Source organism: Sclerotinia sclerotiorum, genomic scaffold (assembly GCF_000146945.2).
Source record: "Sclerotinia sclerotiorum 1980 UF-70 scaffold_8 genomic scaffold, whole genome shotgun sequence".
In the NCBI taxonomy this organism is placed as follows: domain Eukaryota; kingdom Fungi; phylum Ascomycota; class Leotiomycetes; order Helotiales; family Sclerotiniaceae; genus Sclerotinia; species Sclerotinia sclerotiorum.
This window is the reverse complement of record NW_001820828.1, coordinates 353,271-375,797: the sequence shown is the minus strand read 5'-3', so window position 1 is coordinate 375,797 and position 22,527 is coordinate 353,271. Positions and strand designations below refer to the sequence as shown.

The 22,527-nt window shown below is 43.9% G+C and overlaps 8 protein-coding genes across 8 annotated transcripts; 6 read left to right on the top strand and 2 right to left on the bottom strand.

Annotated features, from left to right (window-relative positions):
* Positions 1 to 59: 59 nt before the first annotated feature.
* SS1G_06453 (predicted protein) lies at positions 60 to 2,105 on the top strand (the record flags this gene model as incomplete). The annotated part of the gene is made up of 2 exons (XM_001592164.1): positions 60 to 603; positions 691 to 2,105. 2 exons carry the CDS (start codon positions 60 to 62, stop codon positions 2,103 to 2,105), a joined length of 1,959 nt encoding a protein of 652 aa, XP_001592214.1.
* Positions 2,106 to 2,251: 146 nt separating this feature from the next.
* Positions 2,252 to 3,000, top strand: SS1G_06452 (predicted protein; the record flags this gene model as incomplete). The annotated part of the gene is made up of 2 exons (XM_001592163.1): positions 2,252 to 2,335; positions 2,452 to 3,000. The coding sequence occupies 2 exons, from the start codon at positions 2,252 to 2,254 to the stop codon at positions 2,998 to 3,000; spliced, it is 633 nt and encodes a 210-aa protein (XP_001592213.1).
* Positions 3,001 to 4,749: 1,749 nt separating this feature from the next.
* Positions 4,750 to 6,294, bottom strand: SS1G_06451 (hypothetical protein; the record flags this gene model as incomplete). Its single annotated transcript, XM_001592162.1, has 4 exons — positions 4,750 to 4,833; positions 4,889 to 5,481; positions 5,528 to 6,017; positions 6,088 to 6,294. 4 exons carry the CDS (start codon positions 6,292 to 6,294, stop codon positions 4,750 to 4,752), a joined length of 1,374 nt encoding a protein of 457 aa, XP_001592212.1.
* Positions 6,295 to 8,936: 2,642 nt separating this feature from the next.
* Positions 8,937 to 9,128, top strand: SS1G_06450 (predicted protein; the record flags this gene model as incomplete). The annotated part of the gene is made up of 1 exon (XM_001592161.1): positions 8,937 to 9,128. The coding sequence occupies one exon, from the start codon at positions 8,937 to 8,939 to the stop codon at positions 9,126 to 9,128; it is 192 nt and encodes a 63-aa protein (XP_001592211.1).
* Positions 9,129 to 11,605: 2,477 nt separating this feature from the next.
* On the top strand, positions 11,606 to 15,375 carry SS1G_06449 (hypothetical protein; the record flags this gene model as incomplete). The annotated part of the gene is made up of 4 exons (XM_001592160.1): positions 11,606 to 14,308; positions 14,393 to 14,486; positions 15,068 to 15,100; positions 15,314 to 15,375. 4 exons carry the CDS (start codon positions 11,606 to 11,608, stop codon positions 15,373 to 15,375), a joined length of 2,892 nt encoding a protein of 963 aa, XP_001592210.1.
* Positions 15,376 to 16,005: 630 nt separating this feature from the next.
* On the top strand, positions 16,006 to 17,022 carry SS1G_06448 (hypothetical protein; the record flags this gene model as incomplete). Its single annotated transcript, XM_001592159.1, has 3 exons — positions 16,006 to 16,301; positions 16,358 to 16,483; positions 16,587 to 17,022. The coding sequence occupies 3 exons, from the start codon at positions 16,006 to 16,008 to the stop codon at positions 17,020 to 17,022; spliced, it is 858 nt and encodes a 285-aa protein (XP_001592209.1).
* A 291-nt stretch (positions 17,023 to 17,313) lies between these two features.
* Positions 17,314 to 19,497, bottom strand: SS1G_06447 (hypothetical protein; the record flags this gene model as incomplete). Its single annotated transcript, XM_001592158.1, has 3 exons — positions 17,314 to 18,820; positions 18,880 to 18,985; positions 19,038 to 19,497. 3 exons carry the CDS (start codon positions 19,495 to 19,497, stop codon positions 17,314 to 17,316), a joined length of 2,073 nt encoding a protein of 690 aa, XP_001592208.1.
* A 1,044-nt stretch (positions 19,498 to 20,541) lies between these two features.
* On the top strand, positions 20,542 to 20,999 carry SS1G_06446 (predicted protein; the record flags this gene model as incomplete). Its single annotated transcript, XM_001592157.1, has 2 exons — positions 20,542 to 20,577; positions 20,850 to 20,999. 2 exons carry the CDS (start codon positions 20,542 to 20,544, stop codon positions 20,997 to 20,999), a joined length of 186 nt encoding a protein of 61 aa, XP_001592207.1.
* Between the last annotated feature and the right edge of the window lie 1,528 nt (positions 21,000 to 22,527).

Sequence of the window (22,527 nt, the reverse complement as noted above, 5' to 3'; positions counted from 1 at the left end):
GGATCAATAGATCATATCAATCACCAACCTTTCAAATACATAACTCTGGTTGATTCCAAATGCCTTACAACGCCCGATCAGATGTTCTCACGGAACCAGTTGCCAATGGTGGGCTCGAAGACCCACGGGCTGCCAGACAGCGATCATTTAGCGAACGGATGACTTGTCGCGACCTCACTGATTTTATAACAAACACGGCGGAGATATCGCCACTAAAACCGAGATACAATAAAGCGTCCCACATGCATAAGCCAAATAAAGAATGCCAGACCAAACTCGATCGGGTCCTCTCCCGGTCTAAGGAAATTAGGTTGCCTGCCGCCGAACAGGATGTGCGCCAACCCTTATCGGACCTCCTACCGGGGCTAATTGTCACTGGTGGTCTCAGTCGATCGCCTGCCTTTGATTGCCTACCTGTCGTGTCCCATTGGGCTGAGCGCACCGATGAGCCATCAGCTGCAGACCCTGCCGCCACCGTACGAATTTCTTCGACTTGGGAAGCCATTGAAGTCATTGGGGAAGGAGCCACCATGCAGTTCCCACTTGGAGCTCCATGTTGGTCGCTAAAGTCTCACGGCATCTCCCCTGTAGATCCGGGATCTAGTAAGTTTTCTCAAAAATATCTAGAGAAAACTAAAACGCTGGTTACGACTGTTGCCTTGGCTCGTCGCATTGACACCCCTCAAACAGGGGGAGTTCTGAGCGCTGCGAGCGATATCTCTCGAATGCGCAACACCCGTGTTGCAGATGCCGTTGATTGTGCCCTGGGATTGCTTTCAGATGCTTCAGAGCTCTTGGCCGCACGTAACAAGGTGATAGCGACCGGGAATCCCGAATGTCTCGCTTTCGCAGAGGTGCACGAGGTGGTCCTCCCCTCCTGGTGCTCTGCCCGAAAGCCTCTCCCACCTAAGTTGAGCGGCGTGGCACTCTCAAATGACCGTGCTACCATCGATGTTCTTGCCCAGGAGGATTGCGAAGGGCCGCTACTCAACACCAGCATCTTCTCCATGGCGGTGGGCTTTAATCGCGGTGTCTATGGAGGCTCGATTTCAGGTCTGTGGGCAGTAATGGATTCGGCCTTTGTCCTCGATTACTCAATAGGCAAAGACAGCCCTGAGATGGCAGAGAAACTAGCTTTTAGTTTTGCCGAAGTCGCGGCTGTTGCTGAAACCGCCGTATATGCCGGTGACCATATCACTGATATTCGAGTTGTCAAGGGCTGCAACTATTCATGCTTACGCCAAAAGGCCATCATTGAGGACACCAATCCTGTTGGGTCCCGACCATGTATAGTCGTTTGGAAAGACCTCGCCCGGCTGGCCCGTTACAAGCTCGCGGATGCAGTTTTCTGTCATGTCTATTATGATTCCGGTGGTGGAGAGCAAATGGCGGCAATGGCCGGTCTGGGATGCGTAGTGCATGACTGGATTGATATGGGCGCTGATATAGCATGTGGAGAGATTAGCAACATCATCCCTTCACTGACAGGAGGCTCGTTTGCGGAGGAACTACTGGCCGAAGTGTACTCGCGTTTTATGGGTTCGATGATCTGGTACCGTGATAACGATCCATATAATCCAGGTGCTCTATGCATTTTGTTCACCCACTGGTGGCAACTTGCCAATTGTCGGCACCGACCTATTTCTCTCATGGGCCGAACTGACTTCGATACTGTCAAGAAAGGCATCGCCGCAACAATTCCGGAAGGAAGGCCATCATTGGAGCATTTTCGAGCGTGTGGTACTAAGATCGAGCGTAGTGAACATCCACTCGCCAACGCTGAGGCGCGGCTTAAACGTCTTCTTTCCTCAAATCCATTGCCGGAAACTCAAGCAGTCATTGACCTCCTTGTGAAACCAGTTCTTGCCTACGTGAAAGGAGCGGATCAGCTACCCTTTGAGAATGAATACGTGGGCGCCGTCCTCGCTGCCGAAATAGCTTACCCCCACGGTCAGAAGATTATAGAATTATGGGACCTGGCGATTGTCATGTGGGAATGTGGGGCCATGTGGGCCGCCGGGGTGGCAGGTCTTTGCTACACTCATACGGGAAAGTTCAACTGTGATAGAGCTCGCGATGATTTGTCGGAAACTACTTGGAGTTAATCGTGGATTTGAATCCTAGATTATTGAAAATTAAATATGTCTTCACAGGAAATTTTATTCAAAAATGGATTAACTGAAACATACCTGGATAGAAAACCTGTACCACTTTTCTCCTTCCCCGCTCCTTCCCTTTCCTGCCTTGCAAGATGGCTGAGGCTCAGTATCGGAAATCGGGAGTAAATATTCAAATTGAGATCAAGAACAGAGGATATGGAAATGGCAGAAGGATTGTGAGTCCAGGAAAAGCCAAAAGTCCCTACATATCTTGGAAGCCATTGATATAATTCAATCTTTCAAAAGATTTCAATCTCTAAAACAAATCGGAATATCGCAAGTTGAATTAAAGTCTCCCGTTGAAATGCAGTCCGGAATACCAGAAACTTTGCCCACGATCATCCCACGTTTATCCCACGTTCTTCACACGTTCCGCGACCCCTATCACGCCTCGACCACGTTTAACGCATGTAATCCCACGTGTACAGCATGCACCTTATCTGTCTCCCATGCGAAATCCGGCATCAGACCCGAGTGCATGTGCCCACCTATTCTCGTTTACTCTCAAGATGAGAGGATGCTTGTTGTTGGTCAGAGTCTCACTTTAGGTTCCAATCCGTTGATTCTCATTTCCACTTGTACGTCGTCTTCAAATATCTATAATGCAGGCAGTAGCAGTTTCTTGAGTAAACAAGGCCTAAGTCTTTCCTGGACCTTAGCTGGGTTCGCAGCATGTGCTCCGACCCAGCAGTCTCACTTCTCCAGTCCAGATTCGTGTCTATGTATCAGGCATAACCCGGACCTTCAAGCCCAGGGCCATATGCGTCCGTACCCTAGTCGCGAAAAGCTCGCATATAGGGCATCTCATTCACAATCCCTACCAACATTTCATGCGGAGTAAATCTCATCCGACGACCCGTCCTAACTTTTTGTCGAACCCCCACGTAAAGCCCACCATGTAATATTGTCCTCAGACCCCTTGTCTCAAAATCCAAAATTTAAGCGCCCAATCCCGTAGGCGATCTCCTATGCCCACCCCCATCCCATTTTGTTCCCACTTAGTTTTCACATGTCCTAGCACTAGTCTAGACCGGCTATGCCCGCCAACATGGCAGATGGTATGAACTCTCTTCAAGGTCCCCACCATATCTCCGAGACCATGGACCCGTTGCAGCAAATCCCCTCCGGCTAGTTCGCGAATCTATTGATCTATACTACTCTAGATTCTCATCAGCTATAAACTTTTTCCACAGAAGAAGGTCAAAACCTTAAATGTTCAGATGCTTTCTAAGTTGATACACAATTCGCAAGAATTTCCAGATCGGGTAAAATAAGTATCCATAATACTCCAATTTAAGTGGCGTGATTACCTGATCAGCGCTATGAATCCCCAAACCGAACTTTTAGATATCGAGATACGCCGGAACGAGCGATACTTGCATTTTTTGGATAAATTGCACACCAAATATCCTTCTAGCAGCTGGACCTCTTAAGCCTGGAAGACTATTGGATCGTCAGGTCTGATGTGGATATTGGAGAGTGCAAATCATGTATGCAGTCTATTAGTTAATCGTGTGAGTTCTAAGAATAAGAAAACATGGAAATGTGGAATGAACAATGAGAATTTCACAAGTGAGTACTATCCTACTTCAGCCCATAAATTCTAGCAAATCAGGTCCATAGAGTATTACCAACTTCCAAATAAAAGACGTACCTCCATCACTTTCAAGACAGCTTTGCCGAAGCCGAGTTAACGGCATATGCAAGTCAATTCACCATGCTCAAGTTTGAATAGTGTAGTGATAGTGGAGATACGACGTATGTGTGACAAGCTCAGACCGACTTATAAATTGTAATATCATAACGGGAACGCGGATTGCAGGGAAACTTCCCAATACTTTATGTAAGCGCGGTGGCTGGAACATTTCAATAGATAACTGAAGAATGAAAGAAAAGAAAGAGGAATTTATCAGATATTCAATTATTCTCTTCCATGCCTATGTAGGGTTGGAGCTATTTCCCAATTATGTTTGGTTAGCCATCGCGACGCATAATCCAGGCCAAAACACCCGTCCAGCTGTCCAGCCCGATCTCTCATTCCATAGACATCCAAATAGTACAATCACCGCTCCAATCCGACCGAAACATACATCCATCCATCCACCCAAACCTACAGCTCAATAACACGACGACCTAGAAAGATGATCCAGAATACCACCGCCACTGCCACCGTCCCTAATCACGCAGTCTTTGATCCAGAATTTTCCTATCCACCCATTCAAATCATCCCTCAATCATTTGCCATGTCCGTACCTCCACCCAATATGTGCCTTTGAATTTTTATGTAATGTAATGTGTTGTGAATAAGTATTTAAGCAAACCAGAAAGCCAAGTAGTAGTAAACCAAAGTTAAAATCTCGCTCGCATTGCAGGCATCGCGGGCAGCGCAGTCGCAAAAGGGTATCTAGGCGCAGTTCGAATATCCTTCCAATAAGCTCTTGTCTGTGCAGGTGCAAATGCAAGAAGCATAGAAGGTAAACAACTCGCATATGTCATTTTTCATTTCGTCGTAAACCCTAGCCAGTAGTTTGAAAGTAAGTAGTGCATGCGAAAAAGGGCAAGGCGAGTAAGAAGTGAATCGACGAAAGAGTTAGAAGACTGTTCCGTCACTGAGGATGGCAATGGGTGGGCATTGAGTATTTGGTCGCGAGATTTCGGCCATTTCTCTACCTCCCTATTTATTTAATTAGTACTTAGTCTTCTATAGGCGAGAAATGAATCCAACATACCTTCCAACTTCCAGCCTCCAACATTTGTGGTAGTGACAGTTTATCTTGACCAAAAAGTCCTAGACTGGCATTGACTTCGTCTACTAACAAGTCTAGAAACCCAACAGTCACAGCTCTCCACTCAACGATTACATCATCATCTGGTGTGAACATTGGGACGACTTCCAAGCTTGGTTTGCCTTCTCTCTCTGCATTTCGATGGAATGCTTCTAGTCCCCTTTTTGTTTCGTCTCTCCTTAGTGTCAATACACCAGTATCGATGAACAGACCACCATTTCGGTATTCAGGTAAACCAGTTAGTAATTCAGCTCCGGCGAAATAGATATTCATGAGTTTAGTCATTGGTTGCATAAGAGAGTAGCAAAGCCATTGGGAGAGCTTGTGGAAGGGAACGATTGTCTCCCATAGAGGGGTTGTAGCATCTGCAGGCATAGTGCTTAGATGCCATGCGTCACCAATAGATGTGCCGTCAACTTCTGTGCGCGAGGCTGGCCAGATTGGTGCAAGACCATCTATCAAGACACTCCACAAAGTAGGTAAAGGAACGATTGGTACGGATGCGGCTTGTGTGGAAGGATGAGAGATAAGGTAATCTGTGAATGTTAGATTATAGTACTCCTAAACGTTGTAAAGACATACCTAGCATATTTCCAGGTCTGGCATCTGCACCAAACAACGAAGGATTTCGCAAGGCTTTGGCCAATTTAACCAGTAAGCCAGTTCTTCCTGCCAAACCAGCAATCGGATTTTGTTCGGTGACCTGCAGACCTGAACTCATAATCTCCACTGTCAATCTGCACAATCCATCCGCGTCAACCTGGTGTGGTTGTGCTGGATCACTACTGAAAGTACCAGCCTTGAACATCTCCAAACTAGCAATTGCCAAGCCTTCACTTCTTCTATATGTGCGACCGTTCTCCACACTCTTATATTTCCATGAGGTACCAGCACCAGCATCGAGCAAGACAGATACGAGGAAGAGATCTAGGATTCGGCGACACTGTTCGGAAGGATCAACTTGACTTGGCCAGCTTGCTAGGAGCTCTGCGATTCTGTCAATGCCTCCCACGTTGAAATGTTGCCAGCGACCATGTGGGGGAATGGTGTTGTAATCGGGTGCGAAATCGCGCTGAAGTGGCAACAAATATTAGAATGAGACCCATCAAACCTGTGTAGTGAAGATGTGAAAGAGTAAATACCTTGATTATCGAGACGACAAACTTTGTCGTGTCTTTGAACCTCCCCATATCAACTTCGAAGTGATTCAAATCATTCTTCTTTGCCTTCTCCAAGACGATACCACATCTTTCCCGCACAGCACCAATACTCCTCAAATATCCAGCTGGGTCTACATTTGGATCTGGTGCTTTGGGTAATGCGATCTTAGGTATAGTAGGGATAGACATTCTTGAGAAGCCGGGAGTGGAAGGCGATTTAAGGGATGATTGTGAGGAGCGAAAAGATTGAACTTCTGTTAATTGTGTAGAGTTTGTTCGTGATGATGAAGAGTTCGAAGAAGAATGCTTTTCTTTGCGTGAAAAGAGGCCCATACTTCCGTATTTAAACCTTTTCCCTTGCGTCCTCGGTATGCTTCCTTATGCGGATGCCCTGTACAATGCAGGACAAGTACAGTGCGTTCTCTGCGTTCCCTGGTTGGTAACTTGTAGTTTGTCTACTTGGTCCGCCGTACTTGGTCAAAATTCCCGGATGGATGCCCTGTAAGCAAGTGGAAATGGAAAAGCTGGGTCTGCAATTTATTTATCTCGAATCAATTGTCTTTTAATCTTTTTCAATCTTTTTCTCTAATTTTTTTGGGTAACGGTCCTGTGGTTATCGTTGGTGGTAAATGCACAGTACAGACGGCGCTCTTTTTTGCGATAAGCCTGTAAGCTGTTTGGCGATGAGGGGGCGACTTTGTAGTCCTTGCGGACCTTGTTGGAAATTCCGTAATTACTTGATGTGACCCTTTCCCTTGGATTGATTTAGGTCGACATTGGGTCCTTGCGCTTGCTTTGAATGTACTCGAGTAGGTTGTCTTAGACTCTCAGGAATAGCGATCACCGCGGAAGAGGAAGGAATAATCTGATTTGACGGGTTGCCCAAGACTTTCGTGTGGATAGCAGGTAAGTGGGGGGAGAGGAAAGAGAGTCGTAACTGTGGATACCAATCTTTTTTAATCTTTTCTTTTTCCTAAGAGAAGAGAGATAATTTGAAGTACCAAAGTATAGTAGTATCAAGCAGCAGAAGAAGCAATAGTGAGTGAGAACGGAAAGTGATTGGTTGGTTGGCTGTTTGGATGGGTCCTTCCGGTAAGCTATTCCTGTATGTATGTGTATATATGTATGTATGTAAAGCTAGCTAGCTGTATGTATATATGTACGTATGTATATATGTTTATATATGTATGTCTTGTATATTTCCATGTAAGTGTTCCTGATTGGTGGGCAAAGAATATGTGTGTATGAGGTGATGTTTCGGTTGGAAGATAAATATTGCTTGTGGAAGACTTCGAGTATTAAAGAGAATTTGTATAGTGATAGTGGTGTGTAGTGAGTGTAGTATGGTTGAGTATGGCGAGGTGAGGTAAGTGGAGATTGGAGTACGATGTGATCTTCTCGTCGCTTCTTTTTGATTAGGTCCAGAACCAATTTGATTGATTTCCACCCCCAGAGCCCAGGTTTCTCTGATGTAGAATAAGGTAAGGTACCAACTGTAAATACGGTGGTATTAGATATTAAGAATAGTGGAGGGTGAATAGTGGAATGATTAAGTGATGTAGTGAGGAAATACCTTGGACTCCGCAGAAATTGATATGATACCCAGATATATTACTTATTAGTCGTCGGGCTGTAAAGCCGATCAATAATCAAGATCAATAATCAAGGTCAGTGTCTGAATCGAGCTGTTTCAGGTGAATTGATCTGTTGATACTAGGTCTAATGCCCCCAATGCTTCACGAAGGGTCGTACAATTGTTGATAATTAGACTAGATAGGTAATAGCGTTGGTACGAGCAGTAAGTTTGACAGTGGGGATATTGCGATTGAGCTGTATTCGGGTAAGATCTATAATCTTCCGGTTGGTACTGGTAGCTTCTAGGCAGTTATTGTATTGATTCGCATGGAGTATATATATAATCGGACTTTAGATTCGTGCGTGCGCTTTAGTTCCAATTACCGGTATGGCTGGTGATGACAATTTGAGATATGAACTTTGCAAGAGTCCAGAGCTTCGCGTCCGACGAAGTTGACGAAAAGTCTCTGTATAAATAATGTAAAATTTACAGTTGAGTATTTGTAGATACACAGTGGAGATGCAGGATCAGAAGGAAGAATAACGAAGGAAGTATTAGTAGTACACTATGAACGCTTACCAAAATATATTCCTGTCGCTTATTTATGTGAATCCCCTGCGATGTTGAAGGAAGATTCGAACAAGAACCGGCATGCTTTCAGGATCTCCAAGATTACTCCTTAAAGGATACCAAAAGCATTACCTCATACAGGATGTACACGAAATGCCTTGCGTCTTTAACTCCAAGAAATGTTCATAAGCCAGGACGGCCAGTGGCATCTCAACTTTGCCGGCTAAATTCATTTCTTTACACCAAAGCGACGTGAGGCGTTCGAAGACCTCAATTGCCTATTTAGTCCGTTTACAAGGTTGTGTCAGATTATTCCTATATATCAAGAAAGTCCTGCAAACGATCTTTGATTACTAGTATTGTATCCTGTAATATTAAATTTAATAAGGGCTCAAGCCTCAAACCTACTACCTTTTTGCGCCTACCTAGTAAACGTACTACCTTCATCCTTCATAACGACTCATCAAGTACAGCCATTTAATGCTAAGCATCCAGATCCAACCAACTCCAAAGATTGTAATGTAAATCCACCGAGAACAAACCTAGGAGAAACCGCCCAATGCCACCCAAATAGACGAGGCGATGTGTCGTTCCCCAGTGTACACCATTTGCCTTTTTCAGGGGTTCAACTTAGAAAGGCAACGGCCATGGCGTAGGAATAGAGAAATTGATTTGTGCTCGGAACATGACTGCTTGCTCGCTTTACCTCGGAATTGCCTTTGAGGAATACTACGTTGGTAAGGTAGAGAGCGATTCAAGGTTAGATAATGACGATTATTTGTTCATTATTATTGGGATGCGGACTCAAGCTTACATCGTACAAGCTACTTGCAACCAAAAGGATTGGAGGATTAGATGGAATCGCGATTATCAGTAAACGCCTCACGCCCGTCAACGGAAGTTCCGTCTGGTACGCCATGACTTGACACGACTCATGGATGCTCGGGAATTTGTTCAAGCTTGGTAAAAAGGTATTCAAGGGATTTAGGTGCAATCCCGAGCATTGGAATATGGTTGGTGACGATTTTCATGGATAGATATTATTCAGGAGGGGCGCTTCATATATTATAGTTTGCGTACAATTTGCTACGGACCGTACGGGTAAGTTTTTTCTCCCTCGCCTGTTCAACTACTGGGTAGCAAAGTGGACACTTCATAACACAAAGCCTTCATAGCTGGGCCAGCTTCAAACCTTCAGACCAAATTACAAGTAGAAGCACGGAACCAGTCCCCAAAAGTATGTTACCCACGCAATTATCTCCACATTTTCTATCCTACTCCGTACAAAGTCTTCACTAGATTGCTTCTAGTTTCCCAAGTCCGTGGACACTGCACCTCTACCTTGTCTGTGATTACCTAGCTACAACCATCATGGAACCTCTCTCATAAAAAATAATGAGGCTTGACATGATTGATATCGGCATCTTATCCCATAGAGTGATATTGGACCGGGATTCAGGCCTATTGATTGACACAACCATCCCATCCCATATCATCCCGATATGCAGGTACGAGTAACGGAGGGATATTTCAAGGGTTCCAAAGGGCCGGCTCGCGGATAAATGGCGAGGTTTTAGTTTTCAATGCAATGGCGGGTTGTTTAACGCCGCGTCGGTTATGATTGTAAAAGTGGTTAGGCTGGCAATGTTAATTAACAGTTTTTGAAGGTGTTGATTGATTGATTTTTTGCTCAAAAGTTACAATCTAAGGTTCATGAAAGAAAGAGGCAAAGGGATAGATAGCACGATTTTTGGATCTATTAAAATGTGGCGAGAGATTCGTCAATGATAGATGAGATAGATGATTAGCTGCATGGAGGTGAAAGAGGAAGGTCGGATTTAAGTCGACATTAACGTTACGAAAGGTAGTGAGAGGTAGTGCCCGTTACGAGGGATGGATAGTCTAGAGAAAGAGGCACAGATGGGCTTGTGCTGAGAGGAAAATTCGCACCGGCATCTCCTTCCAACGATCTTACCTTGGGAGGACTATCGATCATCCTCATCTAATGTTTAACTCGAAGATGGGGTTTGTAAAAGGCTCAATCACGGTTCACATCGTGAACGGAATTTGAATTGGTGTAAATCACAACGCATTTTGGAAGGAAATCTGATCAAGCTCATGCACAATTCCTGCAAAGCTGGCTCAACGTTGACATACGAACCGCTTCATTTTCCTTGTTCTCAACTTCCGTATAGAGAAAATAGAAAAGTCAATGTTCCACAAGACATGCAACAATATTGAAGCTTCCCCTGAATTTGCACTGGTCATTGCTATTGATGCCTCCATATGGTTACGTCGTTACGAAGTGCAGTTCCATCGTCTGTACCACCAACTCAATCAGGATTTTACTTCCGTTCGATGGCATTTGCTCAAAATGCACACGTAATATATTATCCATCGTCACATGTGATTTTGCACTAGATGGACATACGGTCTCGCTTTATTGTGTACGAGAAAGCATAATTTATTAGATCCTCAATGTAAATTAATATATTCCATCGGCTATGTTGGTGCTGAGTTGACAAATCGAGGAACACCGAAAGAATACATACACCCTTGAACGCGGAAAGATGGAATATATGGTCTAGATGCTTTCTCTGGTCTGACGTTCAGGATTCCAGTTGAGAAATTTTCATAGAAACAATAGAACTAAGAAGCTGGCTCTGGGGTCTGGAGTCTGCTCCGTTGGTAAGATCTGCTTCCAATGTACACGCTACACAATGTATGGAGCAAAATGAGTGCCTGGCTAACTGTTAGGCGATCAAATGAAGCCTTTTCTTCATGAAATGAAGGGGAAGCTCTTCGGATGATCTCATCTCGACCAGACGATTGACACTCGAGTAGATAGATCTAATTTCAAAATAACGGAAGGTAAACTCAAATTTCAACTACGGTTAAAACAACCTCAAAGACAACTAAAAGGCCCATTAAAGCTATAGTCTCTTCACTTAGAATTGTGAAAGCTTCATGAGCTTCATCTCTCTTTTCCATTTAGCAAGCGGGAGATCAACCGTTGGGGAGAAATATATACGGAGTAGGTCTTATATCACTGCAATTGAAAATAAGCCCAATTATGGTAGCCTGAGGTTACTTGGACTTTATTGTCTACCAGGCATGACATACACTGTAACCTTTCTCCGTAGAATATGAGGTAAACGAACGAGTACGGTAGGCGAAACGATCACCAAGCGCAATATCGATTGGGAACGAAACGCATCATGAATCTTCAAGACAACAGATGTTTCCTACAATATTCTCTCGCGCGTAACAGCTTTTCACTCAATTCGTTTTCCTCGCGTACCCCTTGTTCTTTCCGCATCGAATGCATACACTCTTTTCTTTTTATGTCAAAAAATGGACGACCTTAATGGCCTAGATTGGTCTGCTGCCTCCAACACGAAACCAAATAAAGTATCACCTGGTACAGGAAATTACTACCCCGCGTTACGTCCAACTCCATCACCTGCGAACTCTGGACAGAATACGCCTCTACCTGCTCAAGGTTCAGGAGCTCAAAAATCCTTTGCGCCGCCTAAATCTAAAGCTCCAGACAGCTTCGCGAACCTCGTTGCTTTTGGATCTTCAAAAACGAACACGTTGACGTTACAACAACAGCAAGCGAAGCTACAAGAAGAGAAAAGGAGGAAGGAAGAAGAACAGCGGAGGCAATATGATGCGCAATTTGGGAATACACAATTTTGGGATGGATTGGGCGATTCGGGAAAGGGCGTGGCCGGGCTATCGCCAGTGCCATCGCCAATTCCTGTCATGACGAGCCAACCTTCCAAATCCCCATTCGCGCAGGCTATCTCTCCCCCTCCAGCTGGAAATGTTACTGGCGATTCCGGAGACGATGATCTTTTCGCGGCATTCAACAAAGATACCAAAGTAGACGCATCAAGTCACTATCCACCACCTTCTACCTCTTCAAGTCGTGCGCATACTCCAGGGTTTAGCATAACCAGTATATCCGATTTAAGTAAACCACAGGCCTGGAATCAGCCAATAAGTGGTGTGGGTGCTTTTGATGATGATGATGATGATCCATTTGGATTGCGTCAGATGAAGCCGCCAAACTCTGCGCCGGTACCGACATCAAACACATCGGACGACGACGATTTCTTGGGAGATTTGGGAAAGCCGGTAGAAGAAGTGAAAAGGCCCGCACCTGCAATACCGGAACTACGCGCGGAATCGAGCTCAGATGATGAAGAATCTAATGATCCTTGGGATAAGGCCGTCGCCGAACTTCTGGATATGGGATTTACGGCAGAACAATCCAGGCGTGCTTTAACTGAGAGTGGTTCTGGTCTAGATATACAGGCAGCTGTGGGATGGATATTGAACGACGCACATGCGCAAGCTAAGGCAAAAACACAATCTAGGGAGCCTAATCACCGTAATGGTTCTGCGTCACACGGAGAAAGAAGGAACGTATCAACGGATGGACGAAAAGCGAATCCAGCGTGGATGCGAGAAGAAGGGAGGTCTCAATCACAGCAACCTCGAAGAGAAGATAATCGTTCACCAAATAACGAAAATGACTTTTCTAAAACTGCCGCTGCTGTTGGAAGTAATATTTTCAAAACCGCAAATTCTTTTTGGAAGACGTCCCAAAAGAAAATTGAGAAAGCGGTTGCCGAATTTCAAGCAGATGCTGACCCAAGTCAACCGAAATGGATGAGGGAGGCGGCAGAAAGGGAGGCTATATCTGAACAACGTGCAAGACGGGTAAAGGCTGAGGCTGCTAAAGATACCCCAGATGTTACAGATGAAGCTCTTGCATTAGAAATTGGATCCAGGCCTCCACCAAGGAAAATGAAAGCTTCTGATTCGGGGGCTTCACGTGATAAATCTCCTATAGCCTCGAGATTTCCACCAGAGCGGCCTACATCTAATCCACGTTGGCAACAATCACAACCAGAACGGCCTGGGTCTAATCCATGGCAACAAGCACAATCCCAAAGCCGACCAACTCCACCTCCGGCAGCACATAGTGTACGGGTGAATAGACAAGCAGTAGAAGAAGAAAGTGCTCAGGCATACGTTAGTTCTGCTCGACGAAAGAAGACTACCCCTCAACCCCAGCCTACGCGGGAGTCAGAACCAGATCTTCTATTCGGTTCATCGTCAGCAACAAAGCCTGCATCAAACCCGGTAGCTTCTAAACCGAGTCCAAAAACAACAACGTCGCCTAAGCCTACAACACCAGTTCCATCCAAACCAAAAGCCCCTCCGCGTACAATCCCTGTTATTTCTCCTATTGCTCTTAAGTCTTCAACGCAACATCGCCTAGAAGGCAAAGCACATTTCGATCGTGGTGACTACTCTGCAGCTCACACATCTTACACTTCTTCTCTTTCCCCTCTCCCTCAAAATCATCCAATAATCATTCTCCTACTCGCAGAACGATCTATTAGCTCGGTCAAAACCGGCCATCCACGTGAAGCCATCGCGGATTCTGATCGTGCTATTGAGATCATTGGATCTTCTCGCGGTCAAGATGAAATAATTGACTTAAGCACCGGTGCCGCAGATGACCGTAAATCCATGAAAGAATATTGGGGAAAGGCTTTAACGAGTAAGGCCGAAGCATTAGAAGCACTTGAGAAATGGAAAGATGCAAGCGATGTTTGGAAATTATGTATCGAAGGTGGTGTAGGTGGAGCCACGGCTATCCAAGGTCGTCAACGTTGTGACAAGGCCCTTGCTCCTCGCCCAGCATCACGTCCTGTTCAAAAGACTCGATCAACACCATCAGCTGCAGCATCATTAGCTCCAACCCCCGATTCAGATGCAGTTTTACGTTTACGTGCTGCAAATCAAGCTGCTGAAAAGGCAGATGATGAGAAACTGGCTTTGGTGGATAAGGTCGAGGCTCGAGTCAACAAATGGAGGGAAGGAAAACGAGATAATCTCAGAGCCTTGATTAGTAGTATGGAGAATGTACTTTGGGAGGGCAGCGGCTGGAAGAAAGTGGGCTTGCATGAGTTGGTTATTAATTCTAAGGTTAAGATTAACTACATGAAGGCAATCGGAAAGTGTCATCCTGATAAGGTTAGTTCCACACTCTTTCTGATTTACTTGAGCTGCGAAGATATGGTCAGGAGCAGAATACCAGCTAATCATTACAATCTATAGTTACCACAAGATGCATCGCAAGAAGTGAGGATGATTGCAGCAATGGTTTTCGCAACTTTGAATGAGAGTTGGGATAGTTTTAAGGCGCAGAATGGTATGTGAGGATGTTGGCAGGAGCTAGGCATATTAGAAACGAAAAGACTTGGAAGCAGCAAGTTATTATGATGATTGATGATGATTGATGATGAATTATATAGAGTAGTACTACAGCTTCGATTATGAAATATTCTTATTTGTGTTTGTTGTATTGTATTTATAGTGAGATCTGTGAGTTAAGATGATTTTGTGGTTTCTCTTTTTTCTTGAATTCAATAAGGTAGAATTTTATTATGCTCTGATGATGATACGAAATAATATCTATTCTTTTTGGATAATTCTTTTCAGGGGTGGATCAGATTGTCTTACAAGATGACAGATGATAGTTATCTATACATCTAATGATCTTGCTGTTGGCTATATAATAAGGTGAGATTTTCCAATATGTTGTTTGCAATTGATCTAGATTATTTGAGAAATTACGAATGCATTAGGTGTATATATACAGCCTCGAGTGATTATATGTGTGGCTTAGACTGACAGAAACTAATATGTAATGTTGGAAAGATATTTGGTGTTTAGTGTCTCTATCTGGTAGCCGATCTAATCTGATCTAATAAGAATCAGGAGAGTAATTAGTGGATAGAAATTTAAAACTATCAGATCTAATGAGTATATTAGGATTCCTTATCAAATAACAACAATATAACATTTTACTTAATAATTAGTGCCTAGCTATTACTTCTCGCTTCGCATGCCTACACTAAATCAAAGAATTAAATGACGTAATAATCGTCCTCCCAGCTTGGAACTCCACCCTACGAAGAAACTTCTTATAATATATAATAAACCTGTATTAGTTAATTAGATCATTGTCGACGTTAGAACGCTTGAAGAACATTCAAAGGAAGAATGGAGATTGGATTCCAGGTTTCGGTGGCCATTAATCTGTAAGAATTACTACAACACTAGGTCAGTATGAGTGGCAGAATGTTTAGGGGTGGCGAGAAGAGTTAAAAATAGCGGAATGGATCGATCTGACTGATTTTGGGGCAGATGGATGGCAAGAGAAGGAAGTAGTGCGGTAGCCAAGCAGCGCAATGTTCCTTTCAATCATGTGTCTGTCAAATTAGCTTGTGGTCTCTGTCTGGAGGACTATGCGGCAAAAAATGGCTAGCACGGATGCAATTAAATATATAAAATAGTCTCATAGTTCATGCGAGATGAGCCAAAAGTAAGTTGTGCCCCAAAAACGTTATTTCGACTCAAGACACGTTGAGATCACCAACAAGTAAATCTCCCTTTGTATAAATGGGCGGACACTCGCAATTTCAGCCAATTAGGACGCTCTGGCAAGAACTTGCACGTTTTGATATTGTGAGGATAAACTACACAGAATTTACGGTCATGATGGAGTTAACATTATCTCCGCTGAATCCATACTAAGTCCATCGAGCCATCTACTTAATACTCAACAAAAGCCATGCGTGGTTCAAACTCTAATGAAGTGACTTATTCCTTTACCAATCACTACCACAACAATCGCCCCTCAATTACTACACATATCCAAACACACCATGACAGCAGCACTACCCTCCACCTGGTTAATAACCGGCGCCTCCTCCGGCATAGGTAAATCGCTCGCTTTGAAAGCTCTGAACTCTAATTGCAGAGTAATTGGAACCACCCGAGATATCTCCAAAGTCAATTCATCCTTTCCTGATTTCGTCACGAAAGGAGGGACTTGGACAGCTTTAGATCCGGCGCAAAAGGATGCTTTTGAGCAGTTTTCGAAATGCGCTAGGGAATACGATGTTGATGTTTTGATCAATAATGCAGGCTATACTTTCATTGGCGGTGTTGAGAATACGAGGTCAGTTATTTAGGCCTGGGTGGTGCGCGTGCTAACTTGTACTGATATGGATGCAGTGAGGATGAAGTTCGTGAGCAGATGGAAGTTAACTTCTACGGGCCACTTCGTGCCGTTCGAGCCTCTCTTCCAGTCATGCGGGCAAAGGGTCCCGGAAATATCGTACTCATAAGCAGTGGCGCGGGGTATGTTGCCCTTATGAATTCTTTTCATTTTTTCAGATTTAGTCCTTGTGAGTGCACCTGCAGTTCCGCTAATGAGAAATATTTCACCCGGAAAGATTTATAGCCGCCCAGCACGATCATCATACTCCGCTAGCAAATTCGCCATCGAAGCAGTCTATGAGTCTCTTTGCCATGAAGTTAAATCCTTCGGTATCAAAGTCCTCATTGTAGAACCTGGGGCATTCAGAACACCATTCGCAAGCAGGATCATCACACCAGCTCAGTATAAAGATATTAATGGTCTTAGCGAGGCATATAAAGGTACTGCCGTTGAGCAAATGGTAAAAGGAACAGTAGACATTATGTCCATTCCAGATTTTGTGAAAGGGGACCCTGATAAAGCTGCTTGTGCAATTTTCAAGGCTGTCATGGATGGACATGACTATTTGCGTATGCCGTTGGGACCAGACTGTGTGACTGCCTTGGAGGACAAGATTGGACAGTTGCAGGCAGACTTAGATGCAACTAGGGTCATTGCCATGGGTACGAATTTTCAATGATGGATGCATTAATCATAAAATAAGTCCCTGATAACGCGTCATGTGCTTGCGGCTTAGAGCAGTTGATAGGTGATCGCGCTCCAGATTTCCCAAGGTAGGGCGTATGACGGGTTGATGGGAGAGCTTCGTATTGATGAAGCAAAAAGCATAGTCGTCAATTCCCTTTGTTTAGTGACGCTGGACAGCTGATCATTCAAATATTGGAAGGTCAGTAAAAAATAGACAACATGAATTTGTATGTGCTTGTAATCGTTATCAGAACTATAAATGAGCTGACAGCAAACCTTTTTCTCAAATGTACATTTCTCTTTTCCTCAATTGTCCAACATTCTGTTCCAACCCAAATGCAACATGAGGCATTTTCTCATCCGTCCCCCATTGACTTTCGGATTCTCTACTAATATTCTTCAAATCGCCTGTTTTAGTTGAATCCAGCATAGGACCGAACTTCAACCTACGGTTTTCAGCATCTATTTGCAATGGCTCCGCGCCCAGTGATGACCTTCCCAGACATTCGTTCAATTCCGGGTTTCGAGTAGTAGCGACGATGGCCGAAAAAGAATTGGAATGTACCACTCCATTTGAATGCATGGCATAGACGCCGATGATTACAGCTATAAAAGAAAATAATAGAGCTAGACCGTACGATATAAGAAGCCATAGCGGGTGATATACATAGTAATTGTTCGTGTTGGAGGTGACGATGGTTTGCGGATCGCCGTCCCTCGTCAAATCCGGGGAACTGAGATAACTGATGGTGATGTTGTTTGCTAGGTCTTCAATACCACGAGCCAAGGTTCGATTTCTGCATAACCAAGGTTGATTAGTGGAAGTGAAGGTGTTAGTGAACGTTGAAGAAGGATCGTGGATAAGATATGAACTCTCATTCTTGAATGGGGTATTTGCAATTTCGTCGCAAGCCATTAACCCCGTTCCAAGAACATTTGTTGCCCCGTATCGGCTATATTGTCGGACATTTTGATCGTTGGTGAGAGTAAAGTCTTGCAATGTAATGTTTCCGCCAAGAATAGCTCCAAGGGCGTACATATGTGGAACATATTCACTCCACAATGCTTCTTCCATGGCACCGTTTGCGCTCATACTTATTACTCCATTTGAATCTGTGACAGTAGTACCGCTTTCTATACTATCGACATTCACATACGAGAGGTTATAATCTCCAATTATCTTAATATCTTGCTGAGTAACATACTGGACTCCATCCACATATGAGACAGCTATGTTAAATGATGCGTTAACCGCAGAGCACACCAGTTCCGAAGTTGAAGTTTGTATCCATAATTGAGGATAGGGAGAAACTTGCTCTGCTAGTGGCCGTGGACTATCTACCTTATTTGGTGTACCTGATGCATACCAAGTGCTCCATGATGCGTAAATAATTTTTCTTGAGCTCACATCAAACGTTGTGTTTGTCCGATGGTCATTTTGGTCAGTGTAAGTAAAGATGTTCTGTTGTTCATAATACTTGGTAATGTTGTCGAATACGGCTTGCTGTGTGCTGTTTGGTTCGTTGCACTTTATGGAAGGGCCATAAAATTGCAAAGTATAGGACCATTCTGATCCTGCGACTTGCCGAGATAATCCCAACACATTGATGTTCGAGGCTGTATTTATAGCGATGGTGTTTGTCACCAAAACTGCGTCCCACTCGCCATCCATAGAATTGTTCCAGATGGCTTTGGTGAAATCAAGAACTGGCAAACGCACTTCCTCTGTGATGTTTCTTGCAACAATTGTCAAAGTTGCTGCAGGAGCAACGCTTGCAAGCCCTAAAAGCCTATATATTCATGAGCGTGTTCCTACTTAAGCGTCCGATTATAGGTTACTAGCACATACCAGGTGATGGTGCCTAACAGAATAGCAAGTTTTGCGCCTTTTAGAAGCTCGATACTGAACAAAGCTATAGGATCCGTTGACAATGCGAACAAACGGTCCAAGTTTTCTGTTGTGCAAATATTAGTCTAAAGATTTCAAAAACTTGGGGGAAGCAGTACTCATCGTCAATGGTTGGCGTTTGACAACCCTCCAAATATATTGCCCGAGAGCAGCGGTTGTGGTTGCTTTTAAACAAGATGTGACTAGAAAAGCAAGTCCGGTGCCAATACGCGTGGGCCATGCTTGTTTTGTTTCATCGCCGGTTCTTTCGCCACTCAATGACATGTAATAAAAGTGATGAGCTAGCGAAAGGGCCAATCCAGAAAAAAACATGAATCCAATAAAGGATGGTTTCTTCCAATGAACTCCCCAAGAAACAGATTGAGGCACGGAAATCTGCGCGGATTTCCTTTTACTATAGGAGACATCGTCACCATCACTCAAAGATCTTTCAAAGGATAAAGGTAGGAGTATTTTCTTGTTGCCAGCCGCAGGTGTTGACAGCGGCTCCGGACTGAAAGTAATATTATCGAGTGCTTGGTAGTCGATTGAACCGCCAACTGGTTTGCGCCTACTCATTTCGATTGTCCTGGTAATTTTTAAGAGTTCTCGTTCTCCTATAAGAAATTCAAAGGCCAATTTCACCACTTGATGAAGATTTAGACCTAGAGTGGCGAGGCTTTACTTTATTGTTCCTTGGGTCTGGCAGGAATATTACTTTTTGCCAGCTGAATCTGCTAGCATATGCAGCTGACCATTTTCCATATACAACTATTCGTTGGGGAACGTTAGCACTATAAAATTGGCTCTAACTCGCGCTTACGGCCAGTAAAAGACATGGTGTATTGAGCCTCAATTGTGCATTTCAAGCCCATGAAATGAACCGATTGGTCCTCAAAGAACAATTCCTGGATTTTGGTTAATGTCACTGAAATAGTTTGTGACTTCGTTTGTTAGGCAGGTTTCCATCACTGGAAATCATGTTTTCGCTATCTCGTGGGGCCCAAATCACGTAAAACCAGAAATGGGGGCCGTCCAGATACGCAGGATAACCATACCTAAGTATGACTGCATAGAATCCCCGCCCCACAGTAAGGTTATGGACCTCATGATAAGAAAAACACGAATGAACTATCAGTTTCTTATCCAAGGGATTTCGTTCTTGATTTAGCAAAAAAAGTGGGCAGAGTGTTGAAGATTTTGACAAATTTAGGAATATGTTCGTTTGGAAGGGCAGAAAATCTATTGCGGTAACCGTTTGATCGTGTGCGATGGATGACTAAGCATTGTTTCACAACACACTTCTGAAGTTCTTCTCGCTTTTGTAACAGCCAGCTCATTATGTGCTAGGTATGAGAACAATATCTACTGATATATCTTCTGAATAAGGAAGAGTAGGCTTCCTGAAAAACTACTATGCGCATGATGCATAGTGGGGTCTAGTAACCAAGGTCTCCTTTTAGCCCCGCGCTTAGACTAGACGATCAGTAATGCTATCACTACATCAGTATTGTCGACTGCATGCCTTGCATAAGACCCTCTTTAATGCATCGCTGTCCATCGATAAAATGCAATTCAAAAGGTCTAGATGCTTGGAACTAGGATTTCCACGAGTCCACCCACATGTCAAGGAACGTGGGAAGTAGTTGTTACTGGGCTGTGAGCAAGCTGCTTTTGTGCTAGTGCGATGTGTGCAAGATTTTCATGCTGCTCTTATTTCCCTATCCGTTACAGCTCAACTATGCTTTTACTTACACTCTCCCGAAAAGACTACCGATACTGTCACATGTGGCACTTTACTACCTTTCAGATTCATGTGATCTTGGTTAGGACCGCTCATGATTTGCAGGCGCTTAGCACTCTCATGCTACCCCGAGTGATTATGAATAGGATCGTAATGCTTGTATCAATGCCTCGAGCTAACTGAACAGCCTTCAGCAAATATCTGTGTTATTTTCCAAGGTTACCCAAACATTGCTAGCCATCAACAAAGAACGATTCTCAACGCTTCGCCCATCGAGAAAATCTTAGACCCCAGTCACCTATCATCTATCTCTCTACCTTCTTTCTGTACCACCTGATGTTACGTGCTACACCAAATCTCGTCCAAGTATTGGTCACATCTAAGCTTTTAACCATATCTTTTGCCTTCTAAATCCGGTATTCAAACGCTGAAAACCGTTGCATAAATAAGGTCCATCTGTCAAACCGCCTCCTGCCCTTGAATGGCACACACTGTCACCCATTAAAATCATTGTTAGACTGCCCGGTGATATCGATCTGGCCGAACTTCAAAGCTCTGTAATTGTCAATCGATCCCGTAGCTCTTGGGCCGAACTTCAAAGCTCTGTAATTGTCAATCGATCTCTTAGCTCTTGGGCCTCGAATCAATATTGCTTTCCCCTGTATGTTCATCTCTAACCCAGAAGACTGTAAAAGTCTTATAAGTCTAGTACCCCCTTTTTGGACCACCCCTCTTTTAGGCCACCTTTGTTACGAGGTTTGCCGTCTAGATCACGTGGAAGTGCTCTAGGCTCTCGAGGTGGTTTATAACTAGGCGTCAAGCAGGGACTTAAAGTAATGACAATAATGCAATTCGTAACTAATAGTAGAGTATACTAAATGACTGATCTTGAGCACGAAGCTCTATACAAAAGAAATCCATCTTGATTATATAGTCCTTCGTGCCTATGGTTAACTAGGAATCGTCGTTCTGTTACGTCCAAAACGATTAGTATGTCACATGACCATAAAACATGTGATGGAACGGTGAGGAACGAACGTTCCTAGGAACAACCAGGAACGCTCGTTCCCAGGAACGACGATTCCTAGTTAACCATAGGCACGAAGGACTATATAATCAAGATGGATTTCTTTTGTATAGAGCTTCGTGCTCAAGATCAATCATTTAGTATACTCTACTATTAGTTACGAATTGCATATCATTATTGTCATTACTTCAAGTCCCTGCTTGACGCCTAGTTATAAACCTACTTCGAGAGCCTAGAGCACTTCCACGTGATCTAGACGGCAAACCTCGTAACAAAAAGAAGAAGGAAAACAAGAGTAGAGAGTTTTCCTGTAATTAAATACAAACGGGGTATGCTACGTGACCCGGAGGTGTGAGACGTCACAATTCTTTTAATTGAAATATTATAATTTGTTAAAAGGAATGACCTTACACAGGGAATAGTGGGAAGCTGATAGGGCAGAACTGAGGCTATATTGGTCTAGTAGGTTAATCTCTCTTCTAAGTTCTACAGAAGTGCGAAGCTCTCTTACAGAGAGCTTCTCAATCTAGTCCTAATAGGACTAGTGCCCTGTGCACGTGCTACGCAGGAACCATTCACTTTAACATAATTTTTAATTTTTGTAAAATCTATATTTCTAGATATAAATCCTGAAGGAGATTTTCAGAAGCGTCTTTGACAGGTAGATCATTTCCGGTCTCTCAGGGATCACACGATAATTCTGCATCAAAGTCTTTCAATACTTCAGCTATCCAAACTTTCAAGCGTGCCAACAACCGAGCCTGTTAAGTGTCAAAAAAGTCGCCAAGGATAAGGGCAGGAATCTCATACTCTCTAAGATAAAACCCCGTCCCTGATG